The sequence below is a fragment of the Eurosta solidaginis genome, chromosome 2 (assembly GCF_040869045.1).
Source record: "Eurosta solidaginis isolate ZX-2024a chromosome 2, ASM4086904v1, whole genome shotgun sequence".
NCBI classification, from domain to species: domain Eukaryota; kingdom Metazoa; phylum Arthropoda; class Insecta; order Diptera; family Tephritidae; genus Eurosta; species Eurosta solidaginis.
In genome coordinates, this window is record NC_090320.1 from 173,885,574 (window position 1) to 173,900,642 (window position 15,069).

General features: G+C 41.1%; 1 protein-coding gene across 5 annotated transcripts in view; it reads left to right on the forward strand.

The window, feature by feature from the left end:
- The window catches only part of LOC137240338 (uncharacterized), a 175,701-nt gene that overhangs the window by 106,812 nt on the left and 53,820 nt on the right, over positions 1-15,069 (forward strand). For 2 of the 5 annotated variants that reach the window (XR_010949701.1, XM_067766446.1), the window contains exons 2-3: positions 2,321-2,614; positions 2,662-2,701. Coding sequence is in view for 3 of the 5 variants with exons in the window: in XM_067766446.1 (XP_067622547.1) it covers positions 2,321-2,614; positions 2,662-2,694 (327 nt within the window). In the remaining 2 variants the exon portion in view is untranslated. The remainder of the gene's footprint in view (positions 1-2,320; positions 2,615-2,661; positions 2,702-15,069) is intronic. The other 3 variants (XR_010949700.1, XM_067766444.1, XM_067766445.1) reach the window with 2 other exon arrangements.

A 15,069-nucleotide genomic window follows, 5' to 3' on the forward strand; every position in this document is an offset into this window, starting at 1 on the left:
TTCTAATATATCATAGAAGATATCCTGAAAAAATCACTTTGATTGGAGCTACATATATATAGTTATATACCATACAACCGATCGTTCAGATAGAAAGGTTTTTGGCCATTTCTCCCTTAATTTAGAAAGTATACACGTGAAACTCGGTGATATATATTTTAATATATCATAGAAGATTTTCTGAAATAATCACTTTGATCGAAGCTATATATAGTATATATCCCATACAACCGATCGTTCAGATAGAAATATTTTTGGCAATTTCTCCCTTAACTTCCAATACAAAGCTTCGCTGTTTATTTGTATTTGTGGCTATTTGCTTTGATGTTCGCATGCATTTGTGGCTGCTTACTTTAATGTTTGGTTTTCTGATGTGAATTTATTTACTCGCAGTATAGTGACGTATAAAACTGATAATATTCGCTACAATATTGTTGCAGAGCTGCTAAGTTCTGTAGCTTCTATTGGTTTCTCCAGCATCAAATTAAAGAAATCGCTTGATAAGTGCTCATCCTGTCTGAAACCCCGATTAGTTTCGAAAGGTTCGAAGAGGTCCTTCTCAATTCCGGCTAAGCTGATAGTGTTGCTCAGCATCATTGTGCGCCTTATAAGTTTTGTAGGGTAACCATATTCAGAACTGCCGCTATGTCTTTTTTGTGTTGTCTAAGGCGGCTTTAAAATCGGCGAAGAGGTGATGTGTGGCAATTCTTTTTCTCGTGCTTGTGGCGCATTGTGAAAATCTCGTTGTTGTTGTTGCTGTAGCGATAAGGACACTTTCCGAAGGCTAGGGGAGCGAAAATCTCGTCGATGGTATACCAGCCCTGAAGCCGCACTAATAAAGTCCAATCAGCCGATTCACGATAGGCTGATTTCGCAATAGTTGGAGAAGAGTGCTAGATCCCCCTTCTTTTGGACTGGGCAAACAACACTTAGATTCCAATCGTCAAGCATGCGCTCGTCCGACCTTATTCTGCAAAGAAGCTGATGCATGCCCTTTACCAATTCCTCGCCTCCGTATTTGAATAGCTCCGCAGGCAATGCGTCACGGCACTGTTGTTTTAAATCCGGTTATTGCTTTCTTCGTCATAATCGGGTGAGGGATAATAATTTCGTTATCGTCGATTGCTGGCTCGGGTTTATCATCCCTGGGTGGTATATAGCTGTCTGCATTTAGGAGGGCAGAGAAGTTATCCCTCCATAATCAAAGTACTCTCTAGACATCAGTTGCAAGTTCGCCGTTATCGTTCTAACCAAAGTTTGCCCCGGACTCAAAATCTTCTGTGTGTCGCCGAATTCGAATTTAATTTTCAATTTGCAGGCGGTATGCCGGGGTGCCTAGCAGCTCAGTCCGCTCCTTTCCGCCTTTGCTTTTTGCATCTCGCTTTTCAACTCGCGGTAGCATTCACACATTCTTCGTCTCGAGACGGAATAATATCAGTCGTATATACATAAGCAGGTATAGGAAAACTTCTTTCAAGTATTTCAGTTTCTCATGCACCGAGCTCAGACTGCGAGATAAACGTCATTTTTGTAACTTCAATATTACAGACAAATTAAAGACAAGGAATTAATCGACAAGACAGATTGGTCCCAGTTTTGAACTTTGAGGAACTCCATGCGATATCAAGATTTCGTCGCTAAAGTGATTAGACACCTTGACCCTAAAGTGTCTTAGTTCCAAATAGCTTTGAAACCACTTTAAACAGTTATCTCGTATTCCTGCATTTTCTAGAGCTTTAAGCAACTGCCCGTGGGAAAGAGTATCGAATGCCGTCAAAACCTAAAAATTCCTTCCTCACAGATCTCTTCTATATATATAGAGTTAGGTGTCTTATAATCGATTTCAGTTATAGTCCTAATTACACAGGTATGTATTGCACATTTTACACCATCGTCAAATGTTCTAGCAAAAGTATTACAGATTTCCTTTATGTCTGTACTCTTAAAGTTTTTTATGACACTACAATATTTATTAGGAGTATAAACGCATGGCAATGAGCAAGATAATTTAACTAATAGGCGTTCAGTAACGCTATCACATATTCCTGATATTACGCGAGTTTTATGATACTTCATTAAACATATAGCAACATCTCCGCCCTTTTAAGACCTCCTGTCCATCCTATAAAGTTCGTAGCTGTTTATCTCAAAAGAACTTCATCACTAACCAGGCCTCGGAGACACATATGATAACAACGCATGACGGTTCAAACAGCGCTTTAACAGAACAGAACAATATAATAACAGAAAATATACATAATGAATTTAAAAGTTATTGGTTAGTTAGATAACCGTTATTTTAAATCTCTGGTTAAAACAGATTAAACTCGTGACATATCAAGAGTGGGTAGATATGCTGATGCAAATTAATGAAGTGATAATTGCTAATATGGTAGATTTGGAGAGCGAGGTCGCCGAAAAACTGGAGTGTATGAAACGTAAAATTAATTCCTCCTGCAGTCAAACGAGTAACATTGAGCAGAAGTATCGTCTGGACATTTGCTCATTAATGCAGCTCATAAAGAATGCGTACCATCATGACAACTGGGACACACAAGGGCTTGACTTCCACACGGTTAATCTAACTGAGATCTTTGGTTCACGGGAAACTGCAGTAAGTAAGTTTAATTAAGTAACTGATTCATAAATTAATCTTATTAGCTTTCAGTGTCCGGGACAGGAGCATACAATTAATATGAAGGTGAGAATAATATGCATTCCTTTAAGCATGGATGAATCCCAACCATTTTTGTGGGGATCCTAATTTTGTTTGTAGGATGGTGATTTTAAATACGAGAAAGTCCCGTATCAAAAAAGATACCTAAATTAGAGCATTAACACTTTTTAAGAGTCCCATCAAGATGCCTTTTTGTAATCTACAACACTTTCGGAATGAGCCTCCGATAAAAAAATACAATTTGCGCTATTTACCTCCAAGGAGATTTGGGCTGAGCTTGCTTCTCTTACAGTTTGCGTCATGAATAAAAAATAAATAAAATACGCGATATGCCTCCGAATAGATATAGGCCGAGCTTCCCTTCCAATATGCATCGTGCTTCTTTTAATTTTTCCCAAAAACTGGTGGGACGGGACCTACACATGTTACGCCGAAAAAATTTTTCTACATTTTTGATGTGGCTTTGCCCAGAACTTGAACCCAGGATCTTCGGTGTGGTAAGCCAATCATGTTACTAACACATCACTGCGACCGTATAAGGGAAACTTATTTGGGCATATTTCGATAATTCCATGGAAACCGTATATTTTCGCCTAGCAACCAATGCCTACGCACACATACGCACAGTAAACTACCTTATCATCCCGCAGAGTTAATGCAGTTAAAACCAATATCGCTTTCTTCTTCTTTTTTAAACTTCTTATTAAAAAAAAAGAGCTAAAGACACGCTTTTATATAATATCGAACTTAAGAGTAAAAATAATTTTCAAACTAAGTTTAAAACAATAATGAATGAAAAATACAAGTATTATTGTGAAAAAAGCCTCGGTCGCTCGATATATGAAAAATATTGCACAAAGCGCCCACGCTTTTTGTCAAAATTAAGCATGGTATCCGTGATGAAGTCGGAGGATACACTGCGGCTTCTGCAGAATCAGAATCCGAACATACCAATACAGGATTGGAACGTACTTATTTTATCTCGGCCTACTGAGGAAGGTCAGTTCTACATATTCCAAATAAACAAGCAGGAGGAGGATATATTGTACATGCAGCTTGGCAAAATGTCCTGGGGTACAGGCAAAATTTACATGTGACTCAGGAAAAGAAGTTCCGAGGATAAAAATGCTAACACGAAGTGGGCGAAGTCGAAAAAGACCTCAAACGCATAAGAGAAAGAGGAGAGGTGGAGTTAGCCGACGTCACCACGAAGGTGTTAGAAAAGGAGCAACAGCCAAATGGCGCTGCGTGGCGCACAGAGGAACACCCGGCACAGCATTTACGAGAGGATGGAAAGGGCCTCGAATACTTACTTACTTAATTGGCGCTTAACCGTTTAAACGGTTATGGCCGTCCAACAAGGGGCGCCAGTCGCTCCTTCTCTCTGCCAACCGGCGCCAATTGGTCACACCAAGGGAGTTCAAATCGTTTTCCACCTGGTCCTTCCAATGGAGTGGGAGCCGCCCTCTACCTCTGCTTCCATAGTCGGGTTCCTACAGAAACATTTTCTACGCGTAGAGGTCCACAAATCTTTTGAAGAACTTTTCTCTCGCACACTTCCACAGCCGCTTCATCCGCTGTTATCATGGTCCATGCTTATGCACCATACATCAGGACGGGTACGATAAGTGACTTGTAGAGTACGATTTTCGTTTGCCGAGAGAGGACTTTACTTTTCAATTACCTACCTAGTCCAAAGCAGTTTTTATTGGCAAGAGTGATTCTTCGCTGGATTTCACAGCTGATGTTGTTCCTAGTGTTGATGCTGGTTTTCAAATAAACGAAGTATTTTACTATTTCGAAATTATGACTGCCAACAGTAGCGTGGTTGCCAAGGCTCACATGCGCTGACTCTTTGCTCGATGACAGCACGTGCTTGTTTTGTCCTCATTCACCATCAAACCCATATTTACCGCTTTTTTCCAGTTTGGAGTAAGCAAAACTAACGGCGCGGGTGTTTAGGCCGATGATATCAATGTCATCAGCATACGCCAGTAATTGCAAGCTTTTATAGAATATATTCCAGAGCGGTTAAGTTCTGCGGCTAGTATAATTTTCCCCAGCATCAAATTAAAGAAATCGCACGATAGGAGGTCACCCTCTTTGAAACTTCGTTTAGTTTCGAACGGCCCGGAGAGGTCCTTCCCAATTCTGACTGACCTGATGGTGTTGCTGAACGTCATCTTGCACAGCCGTATAAGTTTTGCGGGGAAACCAAATTCAGACATAGCGGCATATAAGCAGCTCCTTTTTGTGCTGTCCAAGGCGGCTTTAAAATCGACTTGTCGATTCTTCTTTCGCGGGCTTTTCCAAGATTTTGCGCATTGTGAAAATCTGGTCGATTGTAAATTTACCAGGTCTGAAGCTGCACTGATAATGTCCAATCAGCGGATTCACGGTGGGCTTCAATCTTTCGCACAATACACTTGACAGGACCTTATATGCGATATTAAGAAGGCTAATTCCGCGTTAGTTGGTGCAGTTTGCAGTATCTCCTTTCTTGTGGACTGGGCAAAGAACACTTAAATTCCAGTCGTCGGGCATGCACTCGTCCGCCCATATTTAGCTCATGCATGCGCCTTACCAACTGCTCGCCGTATTTGAAAAGCTCCGCAGGCAATCCATTAGCGCCCGCGGCCTTGTTGTTTTTCAATCTGGTTATTGCTATTCTGACTTCGTCATAATCAGGTGGGGGGACATTTTTTCCATCATCATCGATTGCGAGATCGGGTTCGTCATCCCTGTGCGGTAAAACCTTGTCTCTCCATAATCTAAGTACTCTGGACATCAGTTACAAGGTCGCCGTTTTCGGGGGCCTCGAATACTCTAAACCAAAAGTGCCAGGGGAGGACGGTGACGTCACGACGAAGGTGTTGGAGGGGAACAAACAGCCCAATGGTGCTGCGAGTTTTACAGATAAACCTCCAACACAGTATAGTGGCGTCGATCGAACTCCTCCTAACCCTTGAGGAGGGTTCGTTTGACGTGGCGCTGATCCAGAAGCAGTGGCACTCATCTGGAGGAAAGGTTTTTGGACTCAGCGCGCGTATTTGGCGGTTACTACGCACAAACGGAAGGACGGGCGCGAGCTGTAGGCATGGTAAGGAAACAGCTGCATTCATATATGCTGCCTAATTACACTACTGAGAACCTCCTAGTGGTGGCCGTTGAGAAAAAGAATAAGCAGATATTTATCCTGGCATCCTGCTAAATGGCCCGTGCTGCGGAGGTTCCACCGATGGAGTGCAAGAGGCTAGTACACGACGAAGAGCGCAGAGGGCGGTTGGTCATAGGCGCGGATGCAAATGCGCACCACAATGCGTGGGTAGAAGGATATAAGAACGAGGGAGGCGAATGTCTATTTTTATTTATTTACTAGCAGACACCGCAGACGTCCTTGGTCTATCTGCATATCTCTTAAAAACTTTTTACCTCTTACCTCACCCCCACCCAGTTCTAGTTCCAGTTCCAGTCCCAATCCCAATTTCAGTTTCAGTCCCAGTCACAATCCCAGCTCTAGTCCTAGTTACTGTTATAGTTCCAATCCCAATACAATTCCCAGTCGGTCCCTGGTCCATTTTCTGGAAAAATAAGTTTCGTAAATAATAATCTAGGCAGCGGGTCTACCAATATACCAAATTTTAGGCAAATCAAACGATTCATAGAATTTCTTTGAATAGATCGGTCCCTTGTCCACCTCCCGAAAAAAAATCGTAATTACTAATTTAGGCAAAGGGTTACCTATATACCAAATTTCAAGCAAATCGAATTATGAACCGAACTTGTTCGAATATTTCGGTCCCTGGCCCGAAGTGTTGTGAACACGAATCTAAGCAAAGGGCTACCTATATACGAAATTTCAGGCAAATCGAACGAATCCCCGCTCCACTTTCCGGAAAAAAGTTTCGTAAATACTAATCTAGGCAAAAGTCTACCTGTGCACTAAATTTCAGGCAAATCGAACCGTGAATAGAAGTCATTCGAATGGATCGGTCTCTGCTCCACTTCTTGGAAAGAACTTTTCCCTCCGCAAGAATCATCTTCGTACCTCAATGAATATCCTAAAAAAAAAGAAAATGATAAATCAGTCGAACGGTTCATTTTTATATTATGGACTAACACACCCGGCAGACTTTGTTCTACCCTATTTTTGATCTACTCGTATCTGCATAACTGCATAACTTTTAGGAAGTACTTATTCTTACTCCCCCCCTCTCCCCATTTTCTCTATTCTATTATTCACTAATCTCTCTGCCTTTCTCTCTTTCTGGGCCTCTTTCTCTCCCTCCGCTTTTCCCACCCTTTTTCTATTTCTACCTCCCTCTCCTTACTCCTCCGATCCATCTATCTCTATCTGTATATCTTCATCTAACTCGGTCTCTTTGTCAGTTTCTTTTCTTTCTTTCGTTTCCTCTTCTCTACTTCCCTTTCTTCTATTTCAGCTCACTGAACACCTTTGCAACTCTTTTGATAAATGTACGTGATAATTTAAACTTTACCTGTGAAAAATATTGATCACTTGTAATTATTTCGTTCGGGCTAACATAAAATAACACTTTTGTTATGATAAAATTAATTCGCTATGAGCACAGCTTACACAAATTACGAACAAATTTTAATAAGAAAATTCGTGAAAAAACATTTAGGGATGCGATGAAAAAATATAAAAAATTTATATTCAATCATTTTGTGTACGATCAGCACAAATTAGCATAAAAAATGTATTGAAGGATTAAGTCTTCTTAGTGCACATACATTAGCATATACAGTGTACTCTCTCTTACACGGGCACCTAAGAGTCTGCCCAATTTGTCCGCTTATGAGAAAAGTATTATTGATGAATGTTTAAACAGTTTTATTTCCAAAACAAGAATATTAATACATACAAATAAGACTGAGTCAGGAGGTTCATAAAGCTTTGTTCATAAATTAAAGAATAAAGTTTTGTGTACAAAATATTCAAAATAATTTAAAAAAGTCAGAAATGCTCGGAAGAATAAGCCAGTATCATCTGCATTATAAATATTTCGTGAATCATATCCTTCAATCAAATATTGCACTTTTGTGCAAAAACTTTTGACGTCATCTTGGTTTACACTACCGGCTTCTCCAGAAATTGTACGGAAAGTTATGTTGTAACGTTTTTGAACCTTTCCAGCCAGCCGGATGATGCACTAAAATCGTCGTAATTGAGTCCACTGCAATTTCTTTAGCTTTGCTCCTGATAAGTGTACCTGACAGAGAAATGCTCTTATTTCGAGCCTTCATAAACCATTCGTAGCACAATTTATCAATATTAAGGCCTTTGGGCTTCAGCGGACTCCTTTTTCTCTCCGGGTTGACGCCAGTGTCCCACAAACTTAAAATTTGATCTTTGTTTTTGATAGTGCCAGCAGCTTGCGTTTTGCTGATCTTACATTTTTTTGCCAACTCTCGTACACTTAGTTTTTCTTTCTTATGAATTTCAAAGACATTAACTTTGTCTTTAATACTCAACATTATTTTAGGCATTGCGATTCACGTACGTACACACAAAAGAAGATACTAACTACGTGTATGCAATAGGTACACACATTTTTATGTTTTTTACTGTATTGAATACAGGTTCTTCGTATTTAGGGGATTCCCCTACAACCATGCACGTATTAGTAAATAAGCAACAGCTGTACGAATATGGTAAAGAGTAAATGAAAAAAAGTGTTGTAAGCTGTCCGGTTATGGGAAATTAAAAAGCCCTTTGGGGTAAAAAGCAAGTGTCCGCGTCCTGTTATGGGAGGGCTGTCCGCCCAAAAGGGAAAAACTAAAAAATGCTTAAGGATTTTTTTGGTACTGAAAAAATTGTCCGTTTATGAGAGGTGTCCGCTTAAGAGAGGTGTCCGTTAGGAGAGAGTACACTGTATTCGCAGATAATTTGTGAAATATTTCTCCTGCAGGGTAGCCCCTCCTAGATAAGGCCTGGTTCAATCTAAAACCAAGCACCTCTCAGAAAACAATACCATATCTGCCTTTTCCGCGTTGGCGGTCAACCCAACATTAGACGCCAGGTATATATGTATATCCCGAAGCCCCCGTTCCATGAAAATGCTAACCGTTGGAAGGCATTTTCCACTTGTGACAATTGCAACGTCATCTGCGTAAGCCGTAAGTTTTACGGGTCCCTCATCTAACTGCCTGAGCAGTGGGTTGATGACCAGCGTCTACAGCAGGGGTGATAAAACCCCGCCCAGCGGCATTCATACAACCCCCATTGTAAAGTTATCTTCCTGCAATTAAACATGCAGCTGATGCATTTGGTTCTGGCTGGATGTACTTTAAGGTAGTTAAGACCATTCAATATTATTTAAGCCATTCCACATAAGCTCTACTTGAAATTAGCATGGCCGGGAATATACCACCTGGGCCCGGCGATTTAAACTTAGAAAACGTCTTCCCCGCCCGTTAGATCTTGGTATCGGTCACCTAGACCGGCATTACCCGCTCCGTGATCGAAGTGTGAGTGCTGTCTGCTGACTCTTCTGAATCATTTCTCAACGGAAAATGTGTATCGAAAAGTACCTCAATGGCCTCCTCACTATTACGTGACCATTTCCCGTTCTCTTTCCTTATTAGTCCATGGACTATGTTTCCTCCTGCTAGGACTTTTTTCAACCGTGTTGTTTCGCTGGAGCACTCTATGTCCGTACAGAAACTTTTCCATAAGATTCTCTTCATCCTGGCAACTTCACGCTTATAGATCCTCAGTGCACCAAGAAACAGCGGAGTTCCGAAGACTTTCTAACGGATTTTTTTGTCGCGCTATACTGCCGAGCACTACCAGAGAAACACCTTGACATGTTAGAGAGTAACTATTCGGCCAAGGATGCCGCCCTCGAAATCATAAGCAGTCCAAGTGGATATTATTGCGTAACTCATGGGTGAAAATACTATAATCCTACATAATTTAAATTTTACAAGGACCTTGAATACGTTTGTGTTCGAGACATTGATTTCAATAGTCTTCGCTAAACCAAAACGATATTTTAGATTGAAAGACCGATTTTAAGTTGAAAGATGTTAAGGTTATACGCTCAGTTCAAACTGTTGTTTTCCGGCCTTTTGATACAAGAATTAATTATGAATAACCGCGTAGCTTCAGTTAGGCTAGAATCACTGTGATCCACTACAAGGGACTAGTTGGCGATAGGGCCGCCAACTTTAGGAAATGTCAAAACGGGGGACTTGGGTGTTGAATGATGAAGTGTGAAAATCAAAATTAACACATCAGACGCTATTTTAAAGTTTCGCAAATAAACAACAGATGTTTGAATATAAGGCCAAGTGATTTTTCAAACCCTTCTGTGTCCAACTTAAGTATGAGGTGAGAATCATTTCAAAGGAGAGTTTATACCCTTGGGACCTACTTACTTAACGATTTTGCATAACTGATAACGCTTATTATTTACGGCAATCGGAATATAAGAATTTTTGAAACAATCAGCATTTTTTTCGGGTAACTTGCTTTTTTAACAACATAAGGACAATTTGAAAACATGTTCGACTTGGGTCATTTTATTTGAATTCATTGTTCCTTCTTAATTTTTTTTTTAAAATTATGAAAAGTGAGCATTTAAATTTTTTATATAATTTTTCTTTTAGTGTTTTGTTTTAATAACTTGGTGAATTGAGTGACGCAAAATCCGTGTTAAGCTGGCATTGAAAGCGATTGTTTTTTAAATTACTTTTGAACGGGTAGAAAGAGTTCCATTACGCAATTGGATTCTTATAACTGGCAGTGATGCGCATCCGTTGATAGCCCTTTCAACCATATCCGTCCAATTTTCGACATGAACAATAAATGGCCTAGACAGTCTTAAATGAGTAGAAAATATAGTACCGCGCCGGACGCCACCGCCGCCGCCGCGCCGATATTTTTGACATTCGGCGGCGGCGTGCAAAAAACGACGAAAATCGGCGGCGTATATCTCTAGTATGTATGTTTGGACAGTTGAATGCATTGAAAGTAAAACGAATTCTAAGGCATGTTACAGTGCGGCGTCGATCACGGGCTTATTGAAAGAAACGTTTTTAATGTTACAGACATGGATACAGTTAATTTCTATACATTTACCACGCTACTAAAACCAAAATATAAATGGAGACTTAGTAATGAAGATATCGAAATATTTCTTTGGAAAAATGTTAAATGGTTACGATATAAAAAAAGGAATTTCGCTAAAATATACTATAAAACTAGTCATAATGAAATTGGCCTTTCAACGTTTTAAATATTCTAAATAGGGCTTCAAATACAATTTATTAAAAACAAGTAAGAAGGGCTAAGTTCGGGTGTAACCGAACATTACATGCTCAGCTGAGAGCTTTGGAGACAAATTAAGGGAAAATCACCATGTAGGAAAATAAACCTAGGGTAACCCTGGAATGCGTTTGTATGATATGGGTATCAAATGGTTATTAAAGAGTATTTTAAAAGGGAGTAGGGCATAGTTCTATAGGTGGACGCCATTTCGGGATATCGCCATATAGGTGGACCAGGGGTGACTCTAGAATGTGTTTGTACGATATGGGTATCAAATAAAAGGTGGTAATGAGTATTTTAAAAGGGAGTGATCTTTAGTTCTGTAGGTGGACGCATTTTCGAAATATCGCCATAAAGGTGGACCAGGGGTGACTCTATAATGTGTTTGCATGATATGGGTATCAAATTAAAGGCACTAATTAGGGTTTTAAAAGGGAGCGGCCCTTAGTGGTATATGTGAAGGCGTTTCAAGATATCGACCAAAATGTGGACCAGGCTGACCCAGAACATCATCTGTCGGGTACCGCTAATTTATTTATATATGTAATACCACGAACAGTATTCCTGCAAAGATTCCAAGGGCTTTTGATTTCGCCCTACTTAATATGGAAGGTGTCACACCCATTTTACAAAGTTTTTTCTAAAGTTATATTTTGCGTCAATAAACCATCAAATTACCATGTTTCATCCCTTGTTTCGTATTTGGTATAGAATTATGGCATTTTTTTTTTTAATTTTTCGTAATTTTCGATATAAAAGTGGGGGTGGTTATAGTCGGATTTCAGCCATTTTTTATACCAAGATAAAGTGAGTTCAGATAAGTACATGTACCAAGTTTAGTAAAGATATATCGGTTTTTGCTCAAGTATTCGTGTTAACGGCCGAGCGGAAGGACAGACGGTCGACTGTGTATAAAAACTGGGAGTGGCTTCAACCGATTTCGCCTATTTTCACACAAAACAGTTACCGTCATAGAATCTATGCCCCTACCAAATTTCAGAAGGATTGGTTAATTTTTGTTCGACTTATGGCATTAAAAGTATTCTAGACAAACTAAATGAAAAAGGGCGGAGCCACGCCCATTTTGAAATTTTCTTTTATTTTTGTATTTTGTTGCATCATATCATTACTGGAGTTGAATGTTGACATAATTTACTTATATATAGTAAAGATATTAAATTTTTTGTTAAAATTTGACTTTTAAAAAAATTTTTTTTAAAAAGTGGGCGTGTTCTTTATCCGATTTTGCTAATTTTTATTTAGCGCATATATAGTAATAGTAGTAACGTTTCTGTACACCTGTGGTTGCGGCTGCAAGCGGGCGTCTGTCTTGGAGCAAGCGGCTCGCTATATAAACGCGGAAGTAATATTTTCACCCCCGCTGAGCGGGTTGTGCGCTGGGCTTGGGACCCGTCACGTAAAATCATACTCCAATGAAATATAACAACAAGCCTCGGATAAATACAATCTCTATTGATGACGACCATGGTAAACGTTTGAAGGACAATGAATTGAGGGCATGCACCTGGAACGTCCGCTTCCTGAATGGGATTGGTGCAGATGCCCGGCTGGTTGATGTCCTCGTCAAAGCAAAATCTGACATCACCGCCATCCAAGAAATGCGTTGGACGAAGCAAGGAAGAAAGAAGATTAAAAATTGTGACATCTATTGGAGTGGCCATGTGAATAAGCGCAGTTTCGGCGTCGGATTCGTGGTAGGAGAGAGACTTTGTCGCCAAGTGCTGGCGTTCACGCCTGTGGACGAACGTCTCGCTATCCGAATAAAAGCAAAATTTTTAACATATCATTCATTTGCGCCCATGCGCCGACAGAGGAGAAAGACGATGAGGTGAAATACACTTTTTATGAACAATTAGAACGAACGTACGAGCGCTGCCACCGTCAAGATATAAAAGTCGTGCTTGGCGACTTTAACGCCAGGGTTGGCAAAGAAGGTGTTTTTGGCCCTACAGTCGGAAAGTTCAGCCTACACAATGAAACTTCTCCTAACGGACTGAGGCTGATTGACTTTGCCGGTGCTCGAAACATGGTCATATCCAGCACGAGGTTCATGCATAAAAAGATACATCAAGCTACATGACTGTCTCCTGATCGAAATACTCGCAATCAGATCGATCACGTTGTGATAGACGGACGGCATGCCTCCAGTGTTTTAGATGTGCGCACGATCCGAGGACCTAACATCGACTCGGACCATTATCCCGTTGCAGCCAAAATACGCACCCGCCTCAACGCGGCTAAAACCAAGGAACAAAAAACACAAGGAAAGCTAGACGTCGAAAAGCTTCAATCACAACAGACTGCCAATTATTTCGCAACTCGACTCTCACACCTGCTCCCTGAGAACACAACTCATCCTGAAGGAATACAGGAGCAGTGGGAGCATATCTCCAAAGCACTTCGTACTACCGCCGAGGAAAAAATTGGTTACCGGCGGCCACGAAAAAACAACTGGTACGATGAAAACGCGGCGTTGCAACCGAAAGAAAGGACGCTGCGTACAGGGCTACGTTAAAAGCGAGCGTGACAAGAGGAGTGTGTGAACGCTATCGTGAGTTGAAAAAGGAAGCGAGACGCCTTTTCAGGAAGAAAAAAGCAGAAGCAGAAATGCGTGATTGCGAGGAGCTTGAGCTGCTAGCCACCAGGAATAACGCCCGAAAATTTTACCAAAAAATACGGCGACAGACGGAAAGTTTTAAGACCGGGGCAATCTCCTGTAGGAACGAAAACGGCGACCTTGTAACTGATGTCCAGAGAGTACTTAGATTATGGAGGGTACACTTCTCTGCTCTCCTAAATGGAGGCAGCAATTCACCGCGGAGAGATGAAGAACCCTATCCCGCAATCGATGATGATGGAACGTATGTCCCCCCGCCTGATTATGGCGAAGTTAGGATAGCAATAACCAGATTGAAGAACAACAAGGCCGTGGGCGCTGATGGATTGCCTGCGGAGCTATTCAAGTACGGCGGCGAGGAGTTGGTAAGGCGCATGCAGCAGCTTCTTAGCAAAATATGGGCGGAAGGGTGCATGCCCGACGGTTGGAATCTAAGTGTTCTTTGCCCAGTCCACAAGAAGGGGGATACTGCAAAATGCACCAAGTATCGTGGAATCAGCCTTCTTAATATCGCATATAAGGTCCTTTCAAGTGTATTGTGCGAAAGATTGAAGCCCACCGTGAACCGGATGATTGGACCTTATCAGTGCGACTTCAGACCTGGTAAATCTACCATCAACCAGATTTTCACAATGCGCCAAATCTTGGAAAAAACCCGTGAAAAGAGAATCGACACTCATCACCTCTTCGTCGACTTTAAAGCCGCCTTCTACAGCACGAAAAGGAGCTGCCTATATGCCGCTATGTCTGAATTTGGTTTCCCCGTAAAACTTATACGGCTGTGCGAAATGACGTTGAGCAACACCATCAGCTCAGTCAGAATTGGGAAGGAACTCTCCGAGCCGTTCGAAACTAAACGAGGTTTCAGACAGGGTGACCCCCTATTGTGCGATTTCTTTAATTTGATGCTGGAGAAAATTATACTAGCTGCAGAACTTAACCGCACTGGAACAATATACTATAAAAGCGCGCAATTACTGGCGTATGCTGATATCATTGATATCATCGGCCTAAACACCCGTGCTGTTAGTTTTGCTTACTCCAAACTGGAAAAAGAAGCGGTAAAGATGGTTTTGATGGTGAATGAGGACAAAACGAAGTACCTGCTGTCATCGAGCAAAGAGTAAGCCCATACGCGCCTTGGCAAACACGCTACTGTTGGCAGCCATAATTTCGAAATAGTAAAATATTTCGTTTATTTGGGAACCAGCATCAACACTAGCAACAACATCAGCACTGAAATCCAGCGAAGAATCAATCTTGCCAATAAATGCTACTTTGGACTAGGTAGGCAATTGAAAAGTAAAGTCCTCTCTCGGCGAACGAAAATCATACTCTACAAGGCACTTATCGTACCCGTCCTGCTATATGGGGCAGAAGCATGGACCATGACAACAGCAGATGAAGCGGCTTTGGGAGTGTTCGAGAGAAAAGTTCTTCGAAAGATTTATGGACCTC